A 27,786-nucleotide genomic window follows, 5' to 3' on the forward strand; every position below is an offset into this window, starting at 1 on the left:
ATTGCACTTAGAGCACTCAAATGGCCAGCAGCGGCCCTGGCTCAGAGGCAGGACGAGGTGCACCGGCCTGTGGAGGCATACTGACTGACTTGTTGACGGGTGGCTGGTCAGACAGGATGCTGAGCAGACAGACAGGCCTTTCACTGTCACTGCAGAGTTCATAGCCTCTCTTTGACGCCCGTGGTCTCAAGGGTTAATAGTTTAAATTCCCCAAAATCATAACAACATTCCTGCCTGTTCTTTCACCTTTCTGAAGAAACGGCTGTCTCTGCTGATGGAGGACGCCGATACAGGTGTGAGTGACAACTCTTATCAAGCTTTACAGCAGGAGGAGGAGGAGGAGGCACATACTATGGAAGTATCCTTTAGTCTAACCCCCACCCCCAGCCTGTACTGTAGTGACTTTAACATTTAAACACAGTCTCCTGCCAGTCCTCTGTGCTCTCCTCTCAGAGGCACGGCCACACCTGCATCCTGTGACTGTTAGAGACACAGTTAATGATCTGCTCTGGTTTCCTTAACAACTTGAGTTAGCATGCACTAAACTATTTTTTAGATATAAAAAAATCCCAGAAAACACTGACAACAGTTTATCTTAGCAACAGTCTGTTATTCGAGTCAGGCCCCCGACACAAGCTGTGATTTGTGACATTGTGCTTTATAAATAAAACTGACTTGACAATGCAAAAATGGTTAAAAACAGAAAATATGGCTGCATGAGGCGTCATATTTCTGGGCCAGTGTGGAGTTTTTGTTGCTGATGTTTGAGACCTTCTCTTTATCTTTAGTCAGGACAGCTAATCAGACAACTGCTGCTGCAGCTGTTAGAAATATAAAATGACTCACTGTCTGTGCATCGCAGGATATTTCCCAAGAGAGACCTACAACACAAAAATGTGTCCAACTTCACCAGAAGTGACAATTGAACCAGCACCAACAGCTAATTTTTGGTAGTCAGTAGTCAGTAGTGACCACACTGTCCTCTGTACTGCTGCCTTTAAATGGAGCTCATGATGTTGTATTTTCAACAAGGGAAGTAAAGTTCACAACATGCTCAGCATTCAAGTGTTTTAAAGGTCCAGTGTGTAGGATTTGGTGACATCCACCAGAGGCAGGCGCCACAGGAAAACATTGGCACTGTACGTTTCTGCAAACCACAAATATATTTGTGTGTTTCATATGAATCATATCAAAGTTTCCAAAGTGACGTAGTATATCAGGTGACTTTCCCCTGTGGGGATGGAGGGGAAGGTGGATGGTAGTCGCTTTTTAGCCCCAAATCATTTGTTTCCTTTCGGGATTGGGACACAATTTATTTATTTTTTTTAAACTAAACCAAGCGGCAACTCCAGGGATGAAAAATGAAGCCCACACCCAAGTGCCAAAAACTGTAGTTTCTTTGAACGGCCACATCTGATGTGATGTATTCAGTATATCCTTGTGAAGTATTGCTTTTGTTGTTTTTTGCTCCGTAGCATGAAGACATGTTCTGTCCCCCATGTGGGAGTGTCAGAGAGCGCCATTCAGCTCTCCTCTGATTGGCCGAAGCTGATTGTTTCATCCTGAGAGTGGACTGACTCACAATCAAGCAATCCAAAAGATGAATTTGTTTGTGTCTTAATATTGCTGATAGTGTTGTTGTGATGGTAATTTTAAAATTTTTTAAAATTTTTTTAATTTTAAAATGCCTGACGCCTTGCCTTGCCTTGCTCTTTTTACCTCACGGGGTCCCCCTACAGACAAAAAACAGTATTGTCTGTTACAACTGCGCATGTATTTGTTGACAAGCCAACAATACCGGTGAACTTCCTGAAGCTGGCCTTGTAATGCGCAATCATCATGTCTTCAGAACAGGTAAAGTAGCCTTATAGCATTCTGTACATACATGATTAGGCCAGTTGCTTTATTCATTTATTCATTTATTTATTCATTTTCAAAACTCAGAAATGAGTTGCTCTCTGCATGTCAGGGCTGTCCTCCTCCTTACAGTGCGCACACACGCACACACACACACACACACACACACATACACACACACACACACACACACACACACACACACACACACACACACACACACACACACACACACACACACACAAACTCAACAGAGTGAAGTCAGACATCAGCAGAGAGGCCGCGGTGCAGATGAAGGGAATATAACTTTAAGATGACTCTAGCTGACGACAACTACACTTGTTACTGTAAGTGCAATAAAACCTCTGCCAATAAAAAGCCAATACCTTATCAATACACGTGATCAACGCGTAGAAAGCCATATTTCAATCTGCTCTGTCCGCAGTCTCTCATTCACCGCTATTATGATTTACAATTGCGGTCGACACAAGCACATCATGCTCGCGGTGCTAACAGCAAAGTGTTAAAGACAAACTAAATGAAAGCTGTCTGTATGTAGGCTAACGTTTTATCTGAACATGTACCTGAGGCACCAACCTGCAGACAGTGAGTCTCCTCAGTAGAGGGTAACAGCAGTAACAGCGCCAGGTCACCATCGGTCAGGCATCCCTCCTCCTCTTTCAGCTCTCGCCAGCGTGTGAAAGCCGGGCCAATATCAATCCTTGCTCGAGCTATCGCTCTTCTGTTTTCTTTTCTTTGTCTCCTCGGACAACACCTTCAACTCCTTCCTTTTCTTTGTCGCTTCAGCCATGACAACCACATCTAACTTTGTTCACCTCGGTTCGGCTATGCTACTCTAAAGAGAGGAGAGGGATGTGACGTATGCCGTAAAGCAGCCAAATTTTGTAGTCCTTTTTGTGTCTGGGTTCCTATCCAAACCCCGAAACTGCATAGTGCCAGTGCAAGTGAAACAGACGCTCTCAAGCAATAACGGAGGTGTCATCCAACCTTTTGTGAGTTGATGTACCATCACAAGGACCTTGGATATATATTTTGAGGGCTCAAAAACTCCATTGTGTTGCTTTAATTTAATTTTTTTTATTTTTTTGATCCAGCATCTGTAAAAGTTTTTGGGCCTCCACCCTGCTTGTTCCACCCCAGGACATAACATGATCTTTTCCTAAACATACCCAGGAGGTTTTTGTGTCGAACCCTGACCACATGTTAACCACAGCATTTAAAGTTTCAGCATAACAGCTCCATAACAACATGCAAATGTAACGTATCCATAGTTTGCAGAACTATGCTATAACAGCTCTTTTTCTGATACTTGGGCTAGCCAGTGATCAATATGTCAGTTACACACAGAACATTGATGAGGCAATTATCTTGGGATTAATCTGATGCTAAACTCATATTATACAAAACTGATCAACCTCAAACTCATCAACTAGTTGGTAAAAACTCCCAACACATACTATTACTGAGAGAGAGTTCCTGTCACACAGTAATGGTTCAATAATTATTACTGGATCACAAGGTGAGCTGAAGCTTTCCAGTCCACCTTAAAAAGTACAGTAGAGGGGGCGGGGCTTATCCTAAATTATTCATGCAGGAGGCAGGTCCAGTAGGTGTGATCCAGCAAAAACACACATGTAAGACCAGCTCTTGTGACTGTCTGTGAGTTTCCTCCTCTTCTTCTTCCACCCTCTCACACACACACACACTCACACACACAGCCTCCTGTCTCTGCACTGAGGACACCCTGGGGTGTGTGTGAGAGAGACAGAGTGTGTCCAACTTTTTGTGCTGGATCTTTAATCCCCATTCATCCCCAAGAAAGTGCCTCAGTCCGCCTCTCCTCCTCGTCCGCATCCCACTGAGAAAGAAAACATGACAGACGCAACAACCAACATGCGGCTGAAGCTGCCGATCACCTGCTTCATCATGGAGATCATCCTCATCATCCTCTTCGGTGTTCTGGTGGAGTACGACCATGACACGGACGCCAGGGAATTCCATCACAAGAACCACACTGACTATGAAAACGACTTCTACTACCGCTACCCAAGTGAGTGTCCTGTGGGTGTCTGGAGGGTCGGGGTCAAAGGTTACAGAGGTTCAGGGTCAAGATGCTTTGAGTCCCAGCCTGTGCTTGAATTTGAGCAGCAGCCTTAAGATGAAAGCTCATGTTACAGATCAGTGCTGTGGGTGTTTGATCATGTTGCATTGTCTTATTAAACACTTTAAAAGAGTGTTTAATTGATCCCAGTACAACTAATCCCTCAATTTGTACGACTTGCACGACAACTAGCATCTTTTGTTAGCATTGAAGAATGATCACTTTTACTGTCATTTTACAGGTTTGGTCTTTCTAATAATGCTTAAAGCAGTGGTTCCCAAATGGTCCAGCCACATGATCCAGATTTCTCCTCAGTCACTGGTTCAAAGTCCACACAGTTTAATATATTCAGCATCATACTTGTGACCCGCTTTTGGAGCCGGGACCCACCAGTTGGGAACCACTGGCTTTAAACACCTCTCTACCACTAACATGATGCTTTCCTCTCTTACATGCTCCCTCAGTGGTTTTAACATACCTGTAAGTATGTCATCCCTTCATGTTCCCCCAACTCATTTACATATTCAGGATATTTAGGTTTTTGTGAACTCATCAGGGGGAAATGTTGTGTTGTGAGTGAAGGGATGAGAAGCTGCTGAGCTCTCTGGTTTCCCTAATTGGACAAGTCCCATTCTTTCAAAGTGAACATTGTACAGAGATGTCTTCCAGTCTGCTGCCGTCCCATGGAGGCAGAGCCATTGATCGTTAATTTCCTGATTTATATGGATTGATGGTGTAGAAAAAAAGCTTTTTTCCTTCACAGGATGGAGAGGAGACACAGGGCTGATTACAGGCTGTAGAACACTCATTACTGCATTCATAAAACACATTTTCTATCCACTTTCTCCACACACTCCACCTTCTGCACATAAAACTTCGAGCTTTTTTTCAGCATCGAATAATCTTATTGACAATACAAGGTGACATGTTCTACAGTGTTGTGCCAATATGTAGTTTAAATATATGTTTGATTTCAGACTGCAAATGTCAGAAAAATGTTAATGACATCACTTAATGCTGCTTTTTCAAAAAGACTTATATATATATATATATATATATATATATATATATATATATATATATATATATATATATATATATATATATATATATATATATATATACTACAATACTGTTAATGATGCCACAGCAAACAACATATATTGCAACTCAGTCTCACAGAAATATGAGAAATGACAACCCAGTCATTGAAATCTAGTGCTTGGGTAATGACTTGCGGCCTAGTAATAGTGCCATAGTGTATTATCTAGGAAAATAGAAGTATCGGAATGAGTTTTGATATTGGCAGATATCAAAAAATGGGACATCCCAAACCCATACGTAATATAAAGACTGAGAATATCTGCATAGGGAGGAGGTCGGGGTGGTGGATGGGTCAAACGATCGCAGGTTGTTTACTGGTAAGGCCGCTGCTCGTGTCTCGTGTCAAAGTGAAAGTCAGCGCTGACTTCTTTGTGTCTTTATGTACTTACGTCCTTTATGTGGTTCAGGGCCGCCCCTCCCTAAACGCAGAACACGCGCTGTGTGTAGGGCCTCATCTTCCATGGGGGGCCACATTTTGCGCAAGGGGACGCATTTGCTACTGTGAGGCGTGCGTAGCATCAGCTCAAGGAAGGAGAGAAGAGACCTGTAATCTGACTGCGCATGCGTCGCTGCAATGATTGACAGCACTCGACATCTGACCAATCAGAGGGGTGCGCTGGCAGGCACTTGCAGAGCTGCAGCAGGTGAAGAGTTGTCGACATGTCGTCCAAAAGAGCCTCGGGAGTAGATGCGGGGACGGGAGGGCGGACGCTCCCAGAGAGGGGGAGGGACAAATATAGCTAAATAAGATGAAAATAGAAAAAAAAAAAAAAAGAATTTCTTTTATTTTATTTTCAGTGTTTAATCAAGGGTGGGAGATTGAGGTGGTGGAAGTTACTTTCTTTTGATGAGTAATTGATGGCTATTTGTGACTCAGATTTATTTGTTTATTTCAGTTTGAAGTTATTTTTATTTAATATCTATTTATTTATTTATTTCAGGTTGATTTTTTTTTTTTTTTATTTGACTCATACAGCCAAACAGTACAGTACATTTGTTATTGCTAATAAAGGTTGTCAAGTTAAATGGCATGATGTTGTACAGTCATTTTGTACCTATGATACATTTGGGATGGGGAGAGGTGGCGGGGGGTCCTCCAAATAAAATTTCGCTTAGGGCCCCAATTTGGTCAGGGGCAGCCCTGATGTAGTTACAACACATTACGTGATGTATGTCACTTTACAACATACTTACATTTCGTACAAATAAATTCACTTATTCTTATCAAAACACGATCTTTTTCCAAACTGAGCTAAGGGACGCACTAAAACATTTAGCGCCTTTTGTAAGGGATGAGACGGGTCTCAGAGATCCTCCATTATTTTTCCTTGCACAAAGTTCAGTGTTGTAACAAATTTATCCAGCCAATTTTGATTCAGTTATAGCACTAATTACTCAGGAATGAAAAACTGCAAACAAAACTAAATTCTTCATTCCAGGCTTTGAGGGCCCCCATCCTACTGGGGCCCTGGGTAATCAGTCCCTCGTTTCAGGTTGTAGTCATTTCATATATCTGTGAGATCATGTTGACATATTGAAGACATATCTTTTAAATGATAAAATTATAATACAAAACATGTTTGCAAACAACCATTGTTCTTTTAAATTTCCATCTGTTACTTTCATTGCATTTTTAACAGAAACATTTTGTTCTACACTTCACTGATCCACTCACCTCCTCACTGTTCCACCTTAACAAATCAACCTTGAGTAAGATTACTGAGGGCTGGTGGGCGTGTCTAAACAAGTCAGATCCTGTCTGAGGTTTACCTGGGAATATCTCTCTCTCAGGTGTGTGGGTGGTGCCCTCTGGCAGAGCAGAAAATGAGGAGAATGTAGAGAGACGATTGATCTCGTCTTCTTACTTAACACAGTTTAAATCTCTGTGCAACCTCTCCCGCAGGCAGCTAACTCTAATATCAACTTCCTGTCAGTCACTGACCTACCTTCAACCATGATCTTGAAGTAATGCATCTGACCTGAGGCTGAACTGACCTGCAGGATTTTTACAGGCTGACAAAAACACCAGCACCGACTGTAGCTAATATTTTGTGCCAACTTTCAGTACATTTGAATTAGACAACTTTCAGCATTCATTGTTTCACCTGATGTTTTTTTCTCAAGTTGGTTCAAATGCATCAAAAGAAGAAGTTAATAAAGAAATGCATTACTGGGAATAAATAGAAAATGCACTAAATTAAAAAGTAGTCAAACCTAAAACTGACCTAGATTTAATCACTAATTGCAAAAATACACATGAATGTTTTCAGATGTTGGCACAGAGAGACAACTCATACTGACACACATGATTTTAGTTGTGTGTCCAGCTCTTGATATAACAGCTACAAATGCTATAGTGACTTTGACTTTAATATATATGACTTTTTCACACAGTGCAAAACCAGCTTTTTAAATTAAATTTCTACGTGCAGCACAAGGGGTTAACAAGGTTAACAGGAGAAGTCATTTGAAGCCTCTTGGTTAGGTATGCATGCTGCTGAAATGCCTTTAAGCAAATGCCTAACCACTCCCAGGGCTGCTGCTCTGTGTCAAATCGTGATGTTTGACCTCTGCTCTGAGCCTAAACGTGACCTCTGACAGGCATTAAAGAAGAAGGGCACAATGTGAATTTTCAAGACTGTCCTCTTAAGAAAAACGTCGTTGGTCGTTTGTTCAAACTAAAATATTTTTGTCAGACTGAAACATCTCAACAACCATTGGATGGATTGTTTTGTCCACATGTTCATGTTCCCCAGATGATGAATCCTACAGACTTTAGCAACCCGGTCTCACCCCAAATACTGGCGCTTGGTCAGTGACTTCCGGCGTCAGACACTGACAAAAAAGCCATCCTTTCATATTGGCATGGTGCGTGACCTGCTGCCATCATTGTTTAACAGCACCCAGTGGCATCAGGGGGAAATGCGGCGGGACAACAACAAAAGTTAAAGGGGCAGAAGTCCAAGTAGGGCAGGTGGGAGGGATGGTGGGTCACACAACCACTAGTCTCGCTCACTAGACCTTTCTCAAGAAAAGAAAGGTCTGGCTGGGCCGACTCTCACTTTAAGATTGGAGAAAAAAAATGCCCCGGCTGCTTGTATTTCTTTCAACCAATTACAATCGTTCTGAGCAGTGCCATAGCAATGGTGCGCTTGCAAAAATATTGCCGGGGGGAAACAGGTTTTGGTGTAACACGCCCACAAAAATATCACCTAGAGGACGCGAACTATGGCAGAAAAATGGCTACATCCTTGCAAGATCAAACACCGCAAAAGTTAGTAAAGGACGTGTTGAAAACTGCTACACAACCGGAGGTGGTAGGGCGGGACTTCAGCGGGTGGCTCGTTCCGCCCAATGAGAGGCTGATCTATGCAACGAACTTCCGCCCACTCAGACTACACAACCACTGACTTTCACCCAGGTAGCAGGTGTTTGCTTCCTGTAAGATTGTAAGGCCACACTCTGTTATCTTTTCCTAAACCTTACCATGTGCATTTGTTGATGTACTGATGTAGTGTGTTTATTTTGATAGTGACTGTATGCAAACTGTACATTTCCTGAGAAAATGGAAGCGTACTTTGTACTAAACATAAACAGCCAACAAACCCAGGGTACCTTGTGCATCATATCTCGGCATGGAAAGTACATGACCAAACATCAATATGTGACGACCTTAACAAGTTTAGGCAACTAAACTACTTGGTTGAGATTAACCCTATGGGCCCGACAACGCATAGTGCGTCCAAATTCACACCTGTTCATCTCTACTGATTTTCTCCCCGACCGTGCGTCATAGCGAGAAGCCACGCATATCACGTGAAACAGTAGAACTGTAGCTTTCCGACAAGGCCAAGCACTTGTCGGTAGTCCAATGTTTTCACAGCGAAAAAAATGATAAATTTACACGAAAATGATGTATAACAGAGCTTTCATACAGCTCTGCACACACATTACTGTTGGATGGATTACTCGCAAATGCAGGGTCGCAGAGAAAGGCCACGCATATCACATGAAAGCGCAGGACCAGAGCTTTCTAGTGATGCCACTCACATCATTGTGACATCCCATCATGCTATAAATCCAGATTAATTGTCTACAAAATAAAAGCCTGATGAATTTCTTTACAATCCATTATACAGATCTTGTTATCAGTCACTTCATATAGTGAGGAATATCGTATCTTACCACGTCTTAGGCTTCCATGTGTTTCTCCCTGTCTATCCACATTTGTAGTCCGGCTTTCTAGATGCAAATATCTCCATATTGTCCAGTTGACACTCCATCAAACTTTGTATGACAAGACCAGCCACTTCACCTTTGCGCACCCAGACAACTGCAGCCTAATTATGCATGCTGATAGGGCCGTAGTCACCATATACATTGAGGGGGACACATGCCCCCCACCAATGCCCAAAATGTCTCCCCAATATATAACTGAAACTGAAAAACAAATATTATCTTGGAGGACATCATTGCACTTGGTTGACTATTTTTCTGTGATCTTAGATGTAAATATTGCATGTTTCTTTCAGATAAAACACATTTTTGACTTGTGAATGAGTCAATGGAAATTCTTGCAATAATGAAAAAATACTGGCAATCCTGTCCGCCTGGCACAAACCACGTTTTGGACAACTGTGAAGTGACAGAATGTCCCAGCATCATGGTTCTTATATTGCCAGATTCCAGAGAGTCTCCCCTCTTCATATATGGCAGAATATGTCATTTTCCAACTTGCTATGGTGAGATACATGTAAAAATGTAAGAATTTAGTAACACAGATTTGTTTTTTTCATTGATATAAAATTAATATAAAATACAGGCACATAAGAGGACCTGAAATGATGGCAAATCTGGTTAGCCCAGAGTGTCCTGAAAAAAAAAAAAAAAAAAAACAAGATATAGCATGTGTATGTAGCCTTTATGACTGTGATATGAGCTTAAAAGTAAAGGCAGTAAAAATACCCCAAAAACGCCTAGGGCCCATAGGGTTAAAGAAAAACCGTGGTCAGGTTTGAAACCCAATGTTGACAGTTCATGGAAGACAGAATTTGCTTGCGTCAGAGTAGAGGAGAAACATACTGGAGGTTGGTTGAACAAATGTTGTCTTGGCAGCACTTTTAAACACCACAGAAGGAAGCAGACTGAGGTTAGAAAAATAAGAGCAGAGAGTGAAGGTTCAGTAGATTTAATGGCCTCAGATAATCTTTAACCCGACACCTTCACTGTCACGGTCGCTGAAACAGAAGTTGACCTTCATGTTTCAGTGCTGTGTATACACAACCTTCATCCTCCATCCTTCATGCCCTAAAACCTGTGTAATAAACACTACTGTTCACACAACAAGTTATCTGTAGGGCAGCTTGTAAATCCACTGTGTGGTGGTGGTCTTAAAGCCAATGCATTGTCTGTTCTATATGTTCCTGTGAGATAAGGATGGTATGTCAACTGAAAATATACATCATAAGTCTCCCTCATGTGCAACAGAGAGCAGTCAATGACGAAAGAGGCTTTTCTGTTGTTGTCTGAGAGGTCACAAGTTTGATCCACACAGCAGAAAAACTTTTTAGTTGAAGTGTCTGAGATTGAAAAATGTACTTATAGTTTTAGAGATGTTTTAAAGAAGAAAATCAGCTGCCTCTAATTAAGTAAAAACCTGTTTGTAAATGGGAACTGTAGTAGACTGTGTGATGGTATCTGTACGGATGATTGTCAGATTCAGCAGCATACGAAAGGTAAAACAGTAGCTATGTTTCCATCCAAAAGTGATTCGAATCATTGGGAAATGCACATTAAAAGAAATACAAATCCTGTGTGTTTCCATTAAATGTACGAACTTTGGTGAAAACTACGAACTCGCGCAAGTTTTCCGCAGAACCAGAAACAAAACAAGTCTCAAACATAACTGTTTCCATCCCCCGTTTTGCGAATCAACATTTTTTCGAATCAACCAAAACCCGGCTAAAGCAAGCATATTTTAGTTTGTGCAAATTCGAATTTTGGCGTTTCCCTCATAATTTTCCGATGCAATACTTCTAGATGCGTATCTAAACAGGCTGATGAAAACATGGCTAGTGACAAATAAAATATATGTTGGGGCAAGATGATAGTTTTTATCCATCCTGACATTAATTAAGACCATCACCGCTAAGGCTGTTTTTTATTGCCTCTGCACCGGCAATAGTTGTGGCTGGAGGCATTATGTTTTTGGGTTGTTGGTCCATCCCATTCTCATGATGTCTCAACACATTCTTACTCTGACCTTGTCACATATTGACATTTGGTCATGGACTTTCCACATCGAGATATGACTTGTAAGGTACCCTGGGTGCGTTAGTTGAGGACGTTCTGGGACGCCGTGCCAACTTCAGCCTGTTACATGCATTGTCTGTTTTACTTCTGTTTTCACAGGAAATGTACAGTTTACATACAGTCTCTTTCAAAATAAACTCACTACGTCGGTACACCGTGAATTGGCATTTTTTTCTTTCAGCAACAAACAGACATGGTTGGGTTTAGGAAAAAAGAACAGGGTTTGGCTTTACAGTCATACAGGAAGCGAGCACTGGCCTCCCGGGGGAAAGTCTGTGGTTGTTTGACCCATCCACTACCCCTCCCTCCCGCCCTTCTTGTACCTTCGCCCCCTTAACTTTTGTTGTTGTCCCATCGCGTTTCCTCCGGATGCCACCAGGTGCCAACTAACAACAGCGTATCATGCCAACGTCAAAGGATGACTTTTTTTTAATCTGTATCTGATGCTGGATGTCACTGACCAAGCGCCAGTTTTCTACAAATTCGGACTGAGACTGGGTTGCATCATAGAGGAATTTTTTTTTCAGATTTGGAACAAATGTTCACCTGGACTAAACGATGAATTGATTAGCTTTTGGTGGTCAAAGGTCAAGATCACTGTGACCTTGTGTCTGTCTCTTTTCAGGAACATGATATTAAAGAAGGCCTTGAGGGAATTTCCTCAATGATGAATTGATCAGAATTTGGTGATCAAAGGTTAAAGGTCATTGTGACCGCACAAAGTAGATTTTTCGCCATAACTCAGGAATTCATACACTTTTAAATTTTATATCCAAAAGGTCAACTTTGCTGTGACATCATAACTATTCAGTGTCATAAATCAGGAACAGAAGGGGAGACATTTGGTCAGATGTTGTATTGGTGATAGTAATCTTGAAATTGTGCTGATTGTATAGATCTTTTGCACTGCTAGGAGGAAGATGTGTGTGAAGCAGTCGTGTTGTCACAGACATGGATGTAAACTGCAAGTGCAACTTTACTGGTGCACAGAGGCATATAACCAGGAAGCAGTAATTCTGTTTTTTTTTTTTTTTTTTTGTGATTTAGGTGAACTGTCCCTTTTTAAAAAACCCAACGAAGAAATCTTTAAGCGCAGATTCCAATAGGTAGTTTTAGTGTCCAGTGATGTTCATATTGAGCTTAAAGACCCATTTCATTCATCATTAAGGCATGAAATAACTGATGGACATCTTCAATCTGTCATTTTGTGGACATTCTTAGCAAATTCAATGAGAACGTCAGCAGAAAATATTAGTTTCGCTTCAACTGATCTCAGATGACAGTAAGACACTAATCCTGCCCAGCAGAGCCTGTCATTGCTCTGATTGTAAAGGGTCCTCCTGGATATCAGTGTGTGTATCTGGGCCAAAATGCCAACAGGGACACTGGCAACACCTCCGGCCGTCCATGCCAATGAACGGTCACCATGGCGACAGCAGCCACAGCACAGTGCAATATTGTGTGTGGTAGTTTGGGACAAATAAGGAGAGTTAGAAAGGGGTGCTCACAAACTGTGTGAACCAAGACAATGAGGGTGGGAGGAGACATTGAGTTGCAAGTTGAGAGAGTTCATTAGCTTTGCTTTTAGAGTCTTTTACACAGTGGATCAGCTATTATTTTAGCAATATAGAGTCATATGATATCTGTAAAGGTAATGAGTTTCTAAACCTGAATATCCTCTGTGCAGGCCTGAGTCAAAGCTGAACCTGAGGTCCCTGTTGACGTTAAAGTTTATGTAACTGTGCTAATTCACAGAGGAAGGCTGTGTTCAAAGACAAAGACGCCAAGTGATTCAGTTATTGGCAGTAATCTGGTGTTTGTGTTGATAGAGGCTTTTAAGGAGCAGATAGGGGTCGATCTAAATGACTGGTATCCTCACTGAAGTGCTCTTGGCTGTCTACCACAAGCAAATTTTAAATGTCGTCCAAGTTTGTGAACATTTATTTTTCATCTTAAATAGCTCATCATTTTTATATGATAACTCTTCATCATTAAGTTAAATTCTAAGCAGAAGGAGGGAGTTTAAAAAGGTTTACAGTAATATAATAGTAGTGAACAATTACAATGATTATTAAGCTATTGTCAATACTGTTTGCTGTGCAATCTGAGTAAATTTTGGTTTTGGACTGTTGTTTACACAAAACAAATAGTCTGAAGATGTCACCTTGGGACCAGCAAAAATGAAACAGCAACTTTCTTCAAATTTCTGACATTTAATCGACATTGAAATCAGTAATTAAGAAAGTAATTAACAGGATAATGAATGATGAAAAAATAAATAAAATAACTGCTAGTTGCAGCCCTAAAGTCTAGGGCTGTACCTGACTTACAATTATGTTAGCTGAATCAGATTTGGTTGTTCAATACAAGTATTCGATGAATTGTTTTTTTTTGTTTTTTTTTGTTTTTCATATAAAGTTCTAATGCTTGAATGGGTTCAGTGAGACGTGCATTTTGTATTCATATAATATCATAAACAAGCTAACTGTGCTAATGACAGATCAGCAATGTGCAACATTTTTTCCCCAAACAAAAGCCAGAGACTGTGTGGTATTAAGATGCTGTGAGCTGTATATTCACCACTTCTAGGCAAAAGAGAGAAGATAATGTTACGTCGGAGCCTCATGATGCAAAGTCTGTCTTCCTTTGGGCAGCTGCTTCTGCATCTGCAGCAGCCTGTGTTGAATTAGCATGAAAGTCAAGAGCGTTCATTCCGCAGTAAAATATGGGACCCAAAACGTCCACAGAGGTAGACTAAAATCTTAGTCAACTAAAGGGTCTCTGACTCATGATTTGAATCTTCAACTTTGAGGGGGCAGCCTCACTGAAGTTGCTGAGCTTTGCTGAGATGTGAGTGTCTTGAATGCAGTAAATTGAAACTTAAGATCGCAATCAAATTGATGGATTTTTCAAGGCAGTAGATTGGCTTGAGATCACCTGTCACCTATAGAGTTGAGTGTCATCTGCAAAGAAAATCAATACTGTGCTTACAGATATTTCGTAATGGGAAAACACAGAACATTGTAGTAGAATTAGAGGATCAAAACAGTGGGTCCAGAATTGAGCCTTGTGGAACTCCACCTGCAATTGTCAGTTTACATTTTCTTTCATGTATTGGTCAGCATCCTGCAGACCTTTCCGCTACCTGGATCGACGGCTCATGATGTCCATAATCTTATCTGGTCTCTTCTACATTGCACAGGTTTCCAGGATGTGCATGTGATGATCTTCATTGGTTTCGGCTTCCTTATGACCTTTCTGCAGCGCTATGGCTTCAGCAGCGTGGGCTTCAACTTCCTGATCGCAGCCCTCGCCCTGCAGTGGGCCACGCTCATGCAGGGCTTTTTCCACGGAATGCATGAAGGCAAGATCCACATCGGGGTGGAGAGGTATGTGCTAAACATACTTCACATGTATGAATGCACACACAACTCTGACACATAAACTGTTTTTAGCTCTCTTACATGTCAGAGCAGGCCTGCACACATCCTGAGGCATGTTGGAAAGTCCACAAACACACACATACACAAACAAATCACTTTTTCTCATTACTCTAGCACTCAATGTCAACGGCTCAGTATGTGTAATAGCTTATGACAAATGCAGGACATTTTTAAAAGACATTTAAAAGGTGAAAGTGAAGACACGAAGGCAAAACACCAGATTTACAGACAACAGACTTCAGGGGTGTTTATTCATCTGGATTTAGATTTTTGACATAACAACAAAACAACTTCCCACTGTCCGTTCTGGGGGTTTTATCATTGTGTCCATGTCCTACATAAGCTACTGCAGTAATATGTTTTATCAAACTTTCTTTCAGTATGATCAACGCTGATTTCTGCACCGGCTCTGTGCTCATCTCATTTGGAGCTGTTTTGGGTAAAACCAGCCCCGTCCAGCTGCTGATCATGGCAATGTTTGAGGTCACACTGTTTGCTGTCAATGAGTTTGTCGTGCTGACCGCTCTGGGGGTGAGTTTAAAAAGCACGCATACACTGTAGCGTTAATTAGCTGAAGATCTCAATGTTGCATCTGTTGTGTGAATCTTGTCTCATTTGCCCCTGTTCATCAAAGATATCTTATTTGTTTTTCCTGGTTGTGGCTAATTTTGTTTCAGGCCAAGGATGCTGGAGGCTCCATGACCATCCACACATTTGGAGCCTACTTTGGCCTTATGGTGACACGCATCCTGTATCGACCCAACCTGGACAAGAGCAAACACAGGAACAGCTCAGTCTACCATTCGGACCTGTTCGCTATGATTGGTAAACAGCTTCAGTGTTTACTGCCAAATATTTTTCATTTTAAAGGGCAACTACACCAAAGTTAAAAAATATTCTTGTGCTGCCATCTAGTGGTCACTATTTGGTCTGTATTTAAGCTGAACTTGACCCTGACTTTAAAGCTAAATTCACACTACACAACTCGCTGCCTTATAATTGGGAGATTTTAAGTTCTTGTGGAGAGTTCCAAAAATTCAACCTGCTAATTATCTGGGGAGTGACTGCATCTCCAAGCCTCATGACTCTGGTCTTTGAACAGTTCACACATAGTGCTTGAGTGCTGATTTGCCTCCGATCTAGAGCTTTTGTTTGGGAGCTTCCATTTTGAAGCCTCGATTTTGGCATCTTGGCCGTGGCCATCTTGTTTTGTCTGAGCCAGAAGTGACCTTATTTGGGCGAGAGGGTGGAGCTGTGGGGAAGTGAGGGGCGATCTGACTGAGAAGCTGAGGAGACTATTGGCAGACAGCCTGTAACTCAAAGCATCCCTTCCCTTGATTATACATAACTTTAAGCCTTAACAAAATGTAAACGGGTGAGTTATATAAAAATTTACCCCCTGTACAGTTGCCATGAATGTTAACAACCAAAAACCAAAACCTTATTGTACCAGGCTGTAAACATGTTTATTTCTGCTGTAAAGTTGGACATTTTATGCCTGTGGGGTTTGACTCGCTATTGGAGCCAGCCTCAAGTGGACATTAGAGGAACTGCAGTTTTTGGCACTTCATGTTAGCTCCATTTTTCAACCCCAGAGTTTGTCGCTTGAGCTAAAGTCATGTGGTTTGTACTTGATATAACACAAATGATCTCATTTGGACTTTCATTAAGGATTTAATGTTCTCCACAACCTCAAAGATTACAAAGTTATTTCTAAAGTGTGTGCAGCAGGGTTGGAAATTAACTTTTTTGTCCACCTGCTACTGTGGTTGGTGGATTCCAGAATCTGCCAGCCACTTAATGGATTACCAATGTTGTTTTGGCTGGTGAGTGAACCATATGCATATTTTACCAGCATTTGGCTGGTGGCTGATGCTGATTTCCAACCCTGGTGTGCAGCAATTAGCAGCAACAGATTTACCTTCGACTTGACTTGGAACCTGTTGGTCTTGTCTTGAGATTAGTAAAACAATAACTGTGATTCACCTCTAATACATATACAAAAAGCAGTAAAGAAGAGACTTGGGCTACAAAAACGAAGTGTATTTTATTCCTTTTTACTGGGATTTAACTAAATTAAGTTCTGAGTTCAAGTTTTCAAGTTTCCTTTCACAGACAGCTGAATTTCCCTGTATCATATCTGTGCTGCTCAGGTACCATCTACCTGTGGATGTTCTGGCCCAGCTTCAACTCTGCCATCACAGCTCACGGAGATGACCAGCACCGCACAGCCATGAACACCTACTACTCCCTGGCAGCCTGCACTCTGTCCTCCTACGCTATGTCTTCCCTCACAGCACACGACGGCAAGCTGGACATGGTGAGAACACAAGATTAACGTCAATGAATTCACTTGTAGTTCCTAATCAAATCAAGAACTAAAATAATAAGTGCTGATGAACTGGATCCCAAACTTTTAGAATCAAAGTGCTCTTCAGGAAGTGATTGTCAGCTGCAAGAGTACAAGATAACAATTTCTACTTCACAATCAATCAGGTCAGAATGAAATCAGCAGGTGTGATAAATTCTGCTGCTGACACAGAAGTGCTGAAGTGAGGACAAGAATCTGGGAGAAAGAACTAGAAAAGTTTTTGTAACATCTTGAGTTCACGTCAGCAGCGTGGATCTTATCAGCTTTAAACTCATGACAGAGTTACTCGGAAGATACCAGCTGATAAATGTATCATCTGAAGACACAGACAGACACACAGACACACCAAACAATGTAAGTTGTTCCTAAGTCACATGGAGGCTCATGTGAGTCAAACACTCTCTCATTGCTGTCATACTCAGCTGTCAACAGTAAATCACCTGATATGATGATGGGACATTCCTGTGCTGATAGAGATCAAACCTGAGGGAGATTCACAGTCAGTGCAGTGACTTAACAAGAGAGGGCACATAACATACGGCCTGTCGATAGTGAAGACAAGCTAATCAGTCCCTGATGCTCTCCACCTGTTTGCTGCCATGTGTGTGTTAAAGAGGCTGCAACATGTTACAGACACACTGTTTGAAATTTCCGTATGCTCCCATCAGACATACATTTTTAAGTTGCTCCTTCTGAAGCCAAGCAGACCACTTAAGTTTCCTCACTGTTTTTGTTCATATTTAGAAGTTTAAAGTTTTAGGAAAATGAAAGTTAAAATGTTTACTTTTTCATTTATAGTATAGTGCAAACAGATTCCACCCCCCCATCTCTGAAACATAAAGTAATGCTCAGAATGGCTGAGTTTTATTTCAACGAGCACTGAACTTTGAGCATGACATTTGAGAGAAATTAGTAAAACTGAGCGAGAACGTTGTTATTATTGGTTTATGTGCAAAACAGCAAAGGCATCTGAGCCTGTGCCGAGCACAAAATATTTTTGTTTGCTCAAATTAATCATGCTTTGTGCATTTTGTGTGTTTTTCTGTGCTTCCATTGCACGCTCATGAATGAGTCACTGATATATTGTCATAGCACAGTGGTTCCAAACCTTTTTCCTCAAGGGACCATTTTCTTTCATTGAGTAAAGTGGCGAGCCCTGACCCCTATATCATATTATATTCAATGCATAACAATAACAGTACACAACAACTGATAAACTACAATTAACTGAATAGTAAAAGCGATAACTGCAGGAGGTTTGAACAAGTGATTTGGATGAAGTTTGAGGTGATTATAACCTGTGAATTTTGCATCAGAGATGAGTTTTCCTGTTATTAGCTCTTTGGTTTTACTTTTCTAATGCAGAATAAGGCTGTTTAGCAGAGAGTGAAGGCTCTGTAAATAAAGCTTGTGTTGAGGTCTTCATTGTGCCCTTATCCTGTGAGATTTTTTAAAGTATATATCTTGAATAATAATCTGAACTTTAAAAATAAAACATATTTATTTTTCTTGACAGAAATTAAATGAATGCTGAGATATATGCCAAGTGTATATTTTTGAGAAAGTTTTTTTACACCCTTTAAAATCAAGAAGGCCTCCTCATGTCCCAATTTGGGAACCAGCGCTACAGCAGGTCAGCTAGGCTAACTAGTTAGCATAGTGAAGTTTGTATTTGCTGTTTACTTTTTACAAGACTGCAGTAACAAGGTTGTTTTGTTGTCATTCTACAACACAGGGCTGCACAATGAAATGCGAGTTGTAGCCTCTTTTATGATACACAATTAAAAAACAAAACTAAAAACAGGTACTGTGATGGAGAACAGGGGATGACTTGTGGAGTCTCACAGCCTTTGGAAAGAGCTGCTCTGTAGTCTGGAGGTACAACAGCAGATACTTCTGTGTGACCTGCTGGATGGGTGCTGGGTGGGTGATGTCTTATACTTTCCTTTGGGCTCTGCATGACTTCAGAAGTGAAAAACACCTGAACCTTTACACAATGTGCAGCATGCGAGATTTACTGTGAAGTGAAGTCGTTTATTTTTTTGTGAAATATCTGAAGTTGCCTAAAGATGATTATTTATTTGACTCAGTGAGCTTTACGCCACCAGTGTCAGTAATCCAGTTTGTGTCTAATTGAACTGCTGAACTGCTAAGTGGCTTATTGAAAGCAGCTGGTTGAGGATGGTTTTGCAGGATTTTGGAAATGAATGAATGAATGGATGAATGAATGAGTGTTTTCCTGGAACTTCCCCAAATTTGCTGTACCAGCAGACATCCTGACAGTGAGTGCTAGGATGAAAGTGTATTTTACTGTGTTCAGACCTCCTCTGCATCTACAAAATGCATGAAGACAATTTGTTAAAAATGTAGCAGTGATGTTTCCTCCTTTTCCTCCTCTTTAGGTTCACATCCAAAATGCTGCTCTGGCCGGTGGAGTCGCAGCAGGAACAGCTGGTGAAATGATGCTGACGCCTTATGGCTCCATGATTGTTGGTTTCTTGGCCGGCATCATCTCTGTTCTCGGCTTCAAGTACCTCTCAGTAAGGACGATTCAGCATTTTGTGATGAAGTCAGTGAGCAAACTGTACAATTTTGGCTAATCAGTAAAAAAGATCTAGAAACTGAAGTGCTGCTGTGGATGAATGTGTTCACCAAATGTTATAAATTAAAGATTGAAGAGTTTTTTGGCCTGTGATGTTGCAATCCTCCTCCAGTTTCACCCACAACACAAAACAAAGCCACATGATCAGCGTCATTTCTTCTTCTCCTCCCTTTAGCCCATCCTGGAGGAAAAACTAAAGATCCAAGACACCTGTGGGGTTCACAACCTGCACGGCATGCCCGGCGTCCTGGGCGCCATTGTGGGGGCGGTGACTGCTTCCGTGGCAACCACAGATGTTTATGGAGGAGGGTAAACAATAATTTGTGTTGTCATAGAAACAAACATCTGCTGACTGCAACATTAGCCCAACTGACTGGAAAAATGTTTTCTCTGAATGAAAGAAATCACTCGTCCATAAACACAGCTGTCCAAAGTGCCTGTGAGCAGGGCACTTTATCTTCTTAGTGGGATCACTAGCAGATGTAACATAAGTGTTTGACACCAAGCTGTGAATGTGTGAACTGAAATGGATGCAAGAGCAGAACTTTATTTGAAATCAAGCGTAGACTTTCATTGTAAGTTTGCTTGATGGACTCAGTGTCACCTGAGCTGTCCTGTCCTGAGCTGTCCTAACCTAACCCTAACCCTTCTGTTAACCACACGCTGTATGTATTTGCTAATAGGGATTAGAAATTATATCAGCCTGTAGCATGTGTGCCATGAGACAGTAAAGTGACTTTAACAAGCCTTAACTCGACTGCTTTCAGACCAGGGACCAGAAGCATCAGCAGTGGTTTGTCCTGCATTTCCAGATTTTTCAGTTTGAATAAGATAATCTCTGTGAGGCTTTGGCCGCAGGAGTGTGATTAGTTACAGATCATATCGCTGTGACTACACTGACAGATCTCAGCTCTCTCCATGTCCCTCTCACATTCCTCATTTAGTGTAAAGTCAGCATGCAAAGATGTGCAGAGAGGCAGTAAATCTGAGGTCTGTTGGTTTTGTTATCGCAGGTGCCCAGTAAGTTAAAACAGTCATAAATCACTGTGTCGAGACTCACCCCTGTATCCATGAATATATCAGATATATTTCCATACATTTCTTCTTGTGTGTTTCAGTATGGCAGATGTGTTCCCAGATGTGGTGAATGGAGACATTAGCGCATCTTACCAGGGTGTCCGTCAGGCCATTTCCCTCGCTGTCACCCTCGGCATCGCTCTCGGGGGAGGCCTAATTGTCGGTAGGTGTCACATGATCCTCAGTTATTCTGATAAAAACTCTCTGAAACTGGACATTTGAGCAACACAGAGTTCAAATAACTCAGTCAGCACTGATTTGGACATCAGAGGAGGTTCAAACTGGGTGTAACAGTGTTGGAAAGATTACTTTTGAAATGCAGTAGGCTACAGATAATGAGTTACCTTGTTAAAAATGTAAAAAGTAATGTAACTATGGTAATTACTTCATCAACGTAATTTACTAAATTGAATTACTTTTCGATTACTTTTCTAACAAATTTAGTTAGATCTATAGTTAGTCAGTGAGTAGTAGTGAGTAGAAAAAAGTGGGACAGACAGAATGACTGACTGACAGAATGACACACTGACAGTTTCCGTGATTATGTACAGCATACCATACCATGACTTAGTCATACCAAACATTAGAAAACACCAACATTGGTCCACAGGGGGAGCCACAGCGATCGGTCACATTTTAGCCATTTTGAAGCATTTTTCTGTTGTTATAGCGCCACCCAGTTGCCAAGTTTAGTAAAAATCCATATGGCGGTTAGGCCTAGATAAGAAATGAGCTCTCTAGCGCCCCCATTTTATTTGATGGGGTCAATAATGGAGGGGTCCCCTCAGATTATGTGTGGTCATATGCCTACAAAGTTGCGTGGTGATGAGTGAAACCCTTGAGATGTTATACACCTTTATGTGATGAGCCACGCCCTCCGCAATATTCATTGCCTTATAGAAGCTCAGTTTTAGTAAGTTTTCCAACTTTTGCCAAGAGGGAACTTTAGATATTGGTCCCTAGATTATGTTCACCCAGTTTCATGCAGTTCGCTCAAACTTCCTAGGAAGAGATCCATTTGAAGTGTTTTCAAAAAATTCAAAATGGCGGAAAATCTGTATAAGCGGAAGTTATGGGTTCTTGAGGCAAATTTGTTCCTCATGAGGAGAGGCATCTCTGTGCAAAGTTTCATGTCTCTACGACATACGGGGCATGAGATATGCCCATTCAAAGTTTGCAATTTCAATCGGTTGCTATAGCGCCCCCCTTTGGCCAATTGATGTAATATTGCTTCATTGGCATCCTCCCATGACCCTCTACCACTGTGCCAAATTTCACATGGATTGACCAAGTCAGTGAGGAGAAAAACGTGGAGCAGACACACAGACAGAGTTTTCATCATTATATAGTAAGATATTTAGCTGGTAATTAACTCACAAGTCTGGAAAAATCAACACTTGCTCTGAAGACTCATTAAAAAAGGAAAAAGTAAGATTGTGTTGCCTTTTATTGTCTAAAGAACATGCAGGTGCTGGCAGGGTTAATGATAAACACCAGTGACTCACTCAACAATTAACTTTCTCAGCTGTCTCTCAAAAATCCCATAACTGTGTTTTGAGCAGTTCTTCTGCAACCCAATAGCGAGAAAAAAGGTTGACATTGAAAGTCCCTGCAAACAGGAGACATTACATTTGTGTGTTATTTAAGTTTTAGGGTTTAGGCAACAAAAACACATGGGTAGCTTTAGAAAAAAGAACAAGGTTTGGCTTCACATTCATAGGGGAAGGGCACACCGGCCTCCCAGATGAAAGTCAGTGGTTGTTGGACCCACCCACCACCCTTTCTGCCTGCCCTGCTCGGACTTTGGCACCCTTAACTTACGTTGTTGCCCCACCTAGTTTCCCCCTGATGCAGCTAGCCATCATTACATAATACCAGCGACTCGCCGCGTATTATGCCGATGCAAAAGGACGTTTTTCGTTGGTGTCTGATGCCTGAAGTCAAGTCAAGCACAGGTGTTTGACGACTTCGTAGTCAGACTGGATTTGTTCTGAAGCCTTGAGTTTGGCGTTGCAGCTGTCACCATTTTGGCTTTCTGGAGTCAGAAGTGACTAGCCTGGAAATCCAGACTCAAATCTAGAAAGATTTTGAGTCTGGCCCTCACGATACACCCTTCCTACCCAAGGGGCGGCACTAACTGAGGCATATTAAATGCCGCCGCACACAATTGGATAGCACGATGGCCAATCATTGGTTTGCCGACCAGTGGGGCTAACTGATATATTATGCTTTTTCTGTATCCCGTCAGCAAAACGGCAAAAACGTCCTTCCTGGAAACGAAGGCTTCTAGCGCAGTCTTCTGTTCTCTGTCCTCTCTCAAGGAAAAAGATAAGTGTAGTTGGCTTAGCGTTTCTTCCAAAGCTAAATTGAATGGACGCAGTCCTTTGGCAGCTGCCATCTTGGCTTTTACTTTCCGACTCCTACGGCGCAGTGCTGTCTTCATCATGTTATGCCCACCCAGAGCCCGACTTCGAATTTGCTGGGGGCAGGGAATCTGGATTTCCAGGTTAAGAAACTACCATATTTGGACGAGAGGGTGGGGTCATGAGGAGAGAGGGGTGGATCTGATTGAGAAGCTGAGGACACTATCAGCAGACAACCTGTCACTCAAAGCAGCCCCACCCATAATAATGTGTGACTTCAAGCCTTAATAAAATAGAAATGAGACCGTAATGTAAAAATTCAGCTCCCTGCACAGTTGTCATGAACTGGGAAATTAGCTATAAAGACCAAAACTATTTTTTTGTACGGCTTTAAACACATTAATTAATGCTGTAAAGTTGAACATCTTAACATGCGGGTCTATGGGGACTGACTTGCTCTTGGAGCCAGCTTCAAGTGGTCTTGAGAGGAACTGCAGTTTTTGACACTTCTTGTTGGCTTAATTTTTTCCACCCCGGAAATTATTGCTTGGTTTACGCTTACAAATGCTTGGTTATGGTTAAGAAAAGATCATGTTTGACTTAAAATACCTGGATTGAGAGGCACAATCCCTGCTGGAAAAGCAAGCTCTTTACTGCACATTCTCTGAACTGAGGGCATTATAGGTTTAAAGAAAAAAAAGTGACAAGGTGTCTTTTCTTGTACCAGGTTTCATTTTGAAGCTTCCTGTCTTTGGTGCTCCTCCTGACACCATCTGCTTTGAGGACAGCATCTACTGGGAGGTGAGTCTGACTGAACAAGATGGTAACCCTTTATTTTACAGGTCTGTAGTGTCTGAATCACTTCCTGCACATTTTCAAGAAGTGCCTTGGATAGAATTTTTTCATCAAGGCTCAGTTACAGGAGACAGTGTTCAGTTAGTAAACTTCCGATAAGGTAATTTCAATTAATCCCAAACATAAAGAGTTTTTTAGTCAGAGCACAGACAGTGAGCTGATCATGTAATAATGTGACAATACAACAAACTATCGATGGAAAACAAGTTTCCATTGATAAATTTTTGATTTACTTAACAGCACGACTCCATTGAAATCCCAATCTCACAAACTTTAATACCAGATTACAGAACTTTTTCCTGGGAATGTACTAGGAAATGATTCAGGAATGAGGGACCCATGAAATAAAATGCTGGTGACACTGCTAACAGTTCCCCCATAGTTCCCTCAGAAGTTTACTTGGCGTTTTATTGGCATACATTTTAACAACAATGTTAAATTGGTTCATTACCGATTAATACATTCCAAAAATAACACAAAAGGTCTTTTTATCACGGTAGGTCAGTTGCAAATATGTGAAATGGTCTACAGCAAGCATATAATTCAACATATACGGAGAATAAATTATCCAGTAATACATGAATGATGAATAAATATTTATTTAGGCTTAAATGAGGTATTTCCTTTTGAATTACATGATTGAAATACATAATCATAACACCATACTCTTTGTTTAGACTCTCAAGCTGAATTAACCACCACAAAGATGAAGTATTTTCTCTAGTTATTAAATGTTCCTGGTGACCAGGAGTGCAGCAGTACATGGTAATGACCACATGATGGCGACGTCGCTCTGCGGTTCATTCAATCAGTGACTGTGATGTCAGTGATGAGGCAGTATCGCTGTCTGACCACCAGGTGTAGGTGATGTCACCATCCAGGTGATTCCAGGAACACAATCCCTCCTGGATGATGTCACACCTTCTCACTTAAGGCTGACGTCATTTAGATTTCCCCACAATGCAACACGTCTGTGGCTCATCATGCTTTTGTTTTATGTGTATTTGAGTGCATGTGTAAAAGTGCACACAGTGCTATAAATATTACTATGAAAACTTGTTGATAAGTTGATAATTTTACCAAAAATGAGGCATTTTGTTACAAAGAAATGAAGTTAAAATATTGTTTAACATTTCATTGAACTGTTCTTTAACTGTGAATTCCTAAAGGCAGAATGAACCCCATTTCTAAGCATTAAAGATAAATGAAGTACACTGAACAAATATTTTCATGACCTTTTTTATTAATACTCTATTAACTCTCTGTCTTTTGCATAAATTACATCAAATAATAAGTAATTCAGTGCTGCTGTTTTCCATCCTTAACTCCAATTTTTATCATTTTATCTTTTTACTAAATATCTGACAGAGGAACAAAAGAGACAAGTACACTGCTGTACATGTGGTGCTCCAGAGAGACCTGGAAGAACGCTGACATTTAGAGACGTAGCACCATGAGAAAATTAGTGACATAAAACCAGGAAGCAGCTATAATGTGCACCTTGAAAAGCGACATTTAGAATGTATTTAGTCCGGAAAATGGAGGATGTTTGAGAGCAGATGAGGTCATAAAAATCTTGAAACTCAATTATGTTGTTCTCTGTCATTCTGTCTGCCTCAGGTACCTGGAGACGAGGAGGGTCATGGGGACCAGTTGACCACTGTGAGGACAGCTGAAACTGAGAAGCTCAACAGTTAGACACACTGAGAGAATCACACAAACGCGCACACTCTGAGGTTGTTACATCCCAGCACTTGAGTATTACACCCTTTAGGTTGTAAAAACAAAAAAGAACCTGCATCATGTTCATGTCAGCTGCCAAAATGTTTGTTTTTATGTGTAAAAACTTAAAAAAAAAAAATCACATTTTTTATCCTGCAGAAATAAAAAACATAGGCTATAGACAGCTGTGTCCACTGGGAGTCGATCTCGAGCTGTGTCCCTCTGCTATTCAGGCCTGTGAAGAGACTGCACTGGGAAATGATGTGTCTATTTGATGAAAGATGCTGTCTAATTGTCCCCTAAACCCGGCCAAGACACGGTTACAGAATTTAATTTCAGCAGCCGCTTCAAACCAAAGACAAACAGACTCGTTCAGAGCCACAAACCTCCATTCAGCAGGAACGGCCTCACTGAGTCTTGGCAAATTTAACATTTAGAAAATTGGTTATTTTTCACCGTAAACCAATTTTCTGTATTTGAAATAATAGATTTTAATGCAGAACAATACTGAGGCATAAATATGTTTTTTTCATATATATGTGTATTATCTCCTGATACTTTAGGTTTGGGATTTTCTGTGATTTTATTTTTCATATTAAACCGTATGTGATTAGTTAGGATTGAAATATCATGTTACAGTTATGTACCTTTATATTAATGGTATGTCAGACAGATTTTCAGATTAGGCCTAAATGGATTTGGTAATAGCTGCATTCACTGTTTGCAACAATTCTATGTGAATTAAAATTGTTTTGGATTCATGTTTGGCAAAATAAATTGTTCACAAGTGTGAAGAGCCTCATTTAATGTTTCATATTAAATGTATATATTGTATTATGATGAGGGGTGAATGAAATGTGGAATAAAAATTCATCCAGCCATCATAAATCATAATACTGACAGAAAGAACTGACATTTTCAGGAAATAATGTATGCTTTATTTTTTGCCACTATTCAGGCTTTTATAACAATGCTATAATTTTATTAATGTGAAGGAGCGAGGTAAGGGGCTGTGCAATCAGGTCTCTGCTTGTTATGATGAAGTTCACTCATTATTATTATTATTATTTTAAAGGCTTAATGAGTGTGGCGCAATCATGGTGGAAAGGGTTAATGCCTCTAATCCAGACGGGATATGTCTCTCAGCACGTAATTTACACAGTTTCACTTTCGGGGATCAAACAGGGGAAGAAAGCGGGTGTCCTTGTTAGATATGGTCTCCTCAGGGCCTGGGTATGAGGGGTGATTAATGCCACTGAGGAGGAGGAGGAGGAGGAGGAGGAGGAGGAGGAGGAGGAGGAGGAGGAGGAGGCGGCATCAATGAACTAACCATTCATTTTAATGAACATACCTGGAAAAACACTCATGATTGTTTCATAACAAGATTCACTCTGACAAAGAAACTTTAAAAAAACACAGAGAAGCTTCGTCACTAAAATAACTACTAAGTTATTCCCTCAGGTTCACAGGTTAACACACATCACTGTCACACATCCTCAGTGATGCCATTGTTCTCCACTGTCCATTGAACGTCATCATCCACAAATCCACTCATGGAAACTCCGACACGTTCTCGTCCAAACTAGTCAAGAACAGCAACTGATTTGAGGCTGATCCAATAATGCACCTACATCTGTACATATCACACCCAATCACGAGCCAGTAATTTGTGCATAACTCACTAATTTGGAAGGCTGCGATCGTGTGACCGAGGAACAGTCCAGAGCAGTCTTGTAAGGAGGCATGGACTTTCCCTCTGGACTTTTCCCAGGAGACACGTGCTCAGAACTATGTGAAGTTTGAGTCATTTGTCCTCACCATGTTTTGTCTGAGTCAGAATCAGAAATACTTTATTGATCCCCGAGGGAGATCCAACAATCACCAACTTTCACCTGGGCTATCAGCATTCACCTCCTGTGTGACTGTTAAGCCGAAACCTGTTCTTCTTTCCTAAACCC

At 41.1% G+C, this 27,786-nt stretch overlaps 1 protein-coding gene across 1 annotated transcript; it reads left to right on the forward strand.

The window, feature by feature from the left end:
• The first annotated feature begins 3,618 nt into the window (after positions 1 to 3,618).
• On the forward strand, positions 3,619 to 26,622 carry rhbg (Rh family B glycoprotein). Its single transcript, XM_033641208.2, has 10 exons — positions 3,619 to 3,928; positions 14,598 to 14,784; positions 15,219 to 15,369; positions 15,516 to 15,663; positions 16,992 to 17,158; positions 19,612 to 19,749; positions 19,987 to 20,120; positions 20,930 to 21,051; positions 23,979 to 24,052; positions 25,727 to 26,622. Exons 1-10 carry the CDS (start codon positions 3,751 to 3,753, stop codon positions 25,802 to 25,804), a joined length of 1,377 nt encoding a protein of 458 aa, XP_033497099.1. The 5' UTR covers positions 3,619 to 3,750; the 3' UTR covers positions 25,805 to 26,622.
• Positions 26,623 to 27,786: the final 1,164 nt, after the last annotated feature.

This window comes from Epinephelus lanceolatus, chromosome 10 (assembly GCF_041903045.1).
Source record: "Epinephelus lanceolatus isolate andai-2023 chromosome 10, ASM4190304v1, whole genome shotgun sequence".
In the NCBI taxonomy this organism is placed as follows: domain Eukaryota; kingdom Metazoa; phylum Chordata; class Actinopteri; order Perciformes; family Serranidae; genus Epinephelus; species Epinephelus lanceolatus.

What these genes read in the sequence shown, in the direction of transcription:
- rhbg (XM_033641208.2), top strand. Translation starts at nt 3,751, where the DNA reads ATGACAGACGCAACAACCAACATGCGGCTGAAGCTGCCGATCACCTGC. An exon ending in ATCCACATCGGGGTGGAGAG is followed by an intron (nt 14,785 to 15,218) that starts GTATGTGCTAAA and finishes ACTTTCTTTCAG; the next exon opens with TATGATCAACGCTGATTTCT. An exon ending in ACAGATGTTTATGGAGGAGG is followed by an intron (nt 20,121 to 20,929) that starts GTAAACAATAAT and finishes TGTGTGTTTCAG; the next exon opens with TATGGCAGATGTGTTCCCAG.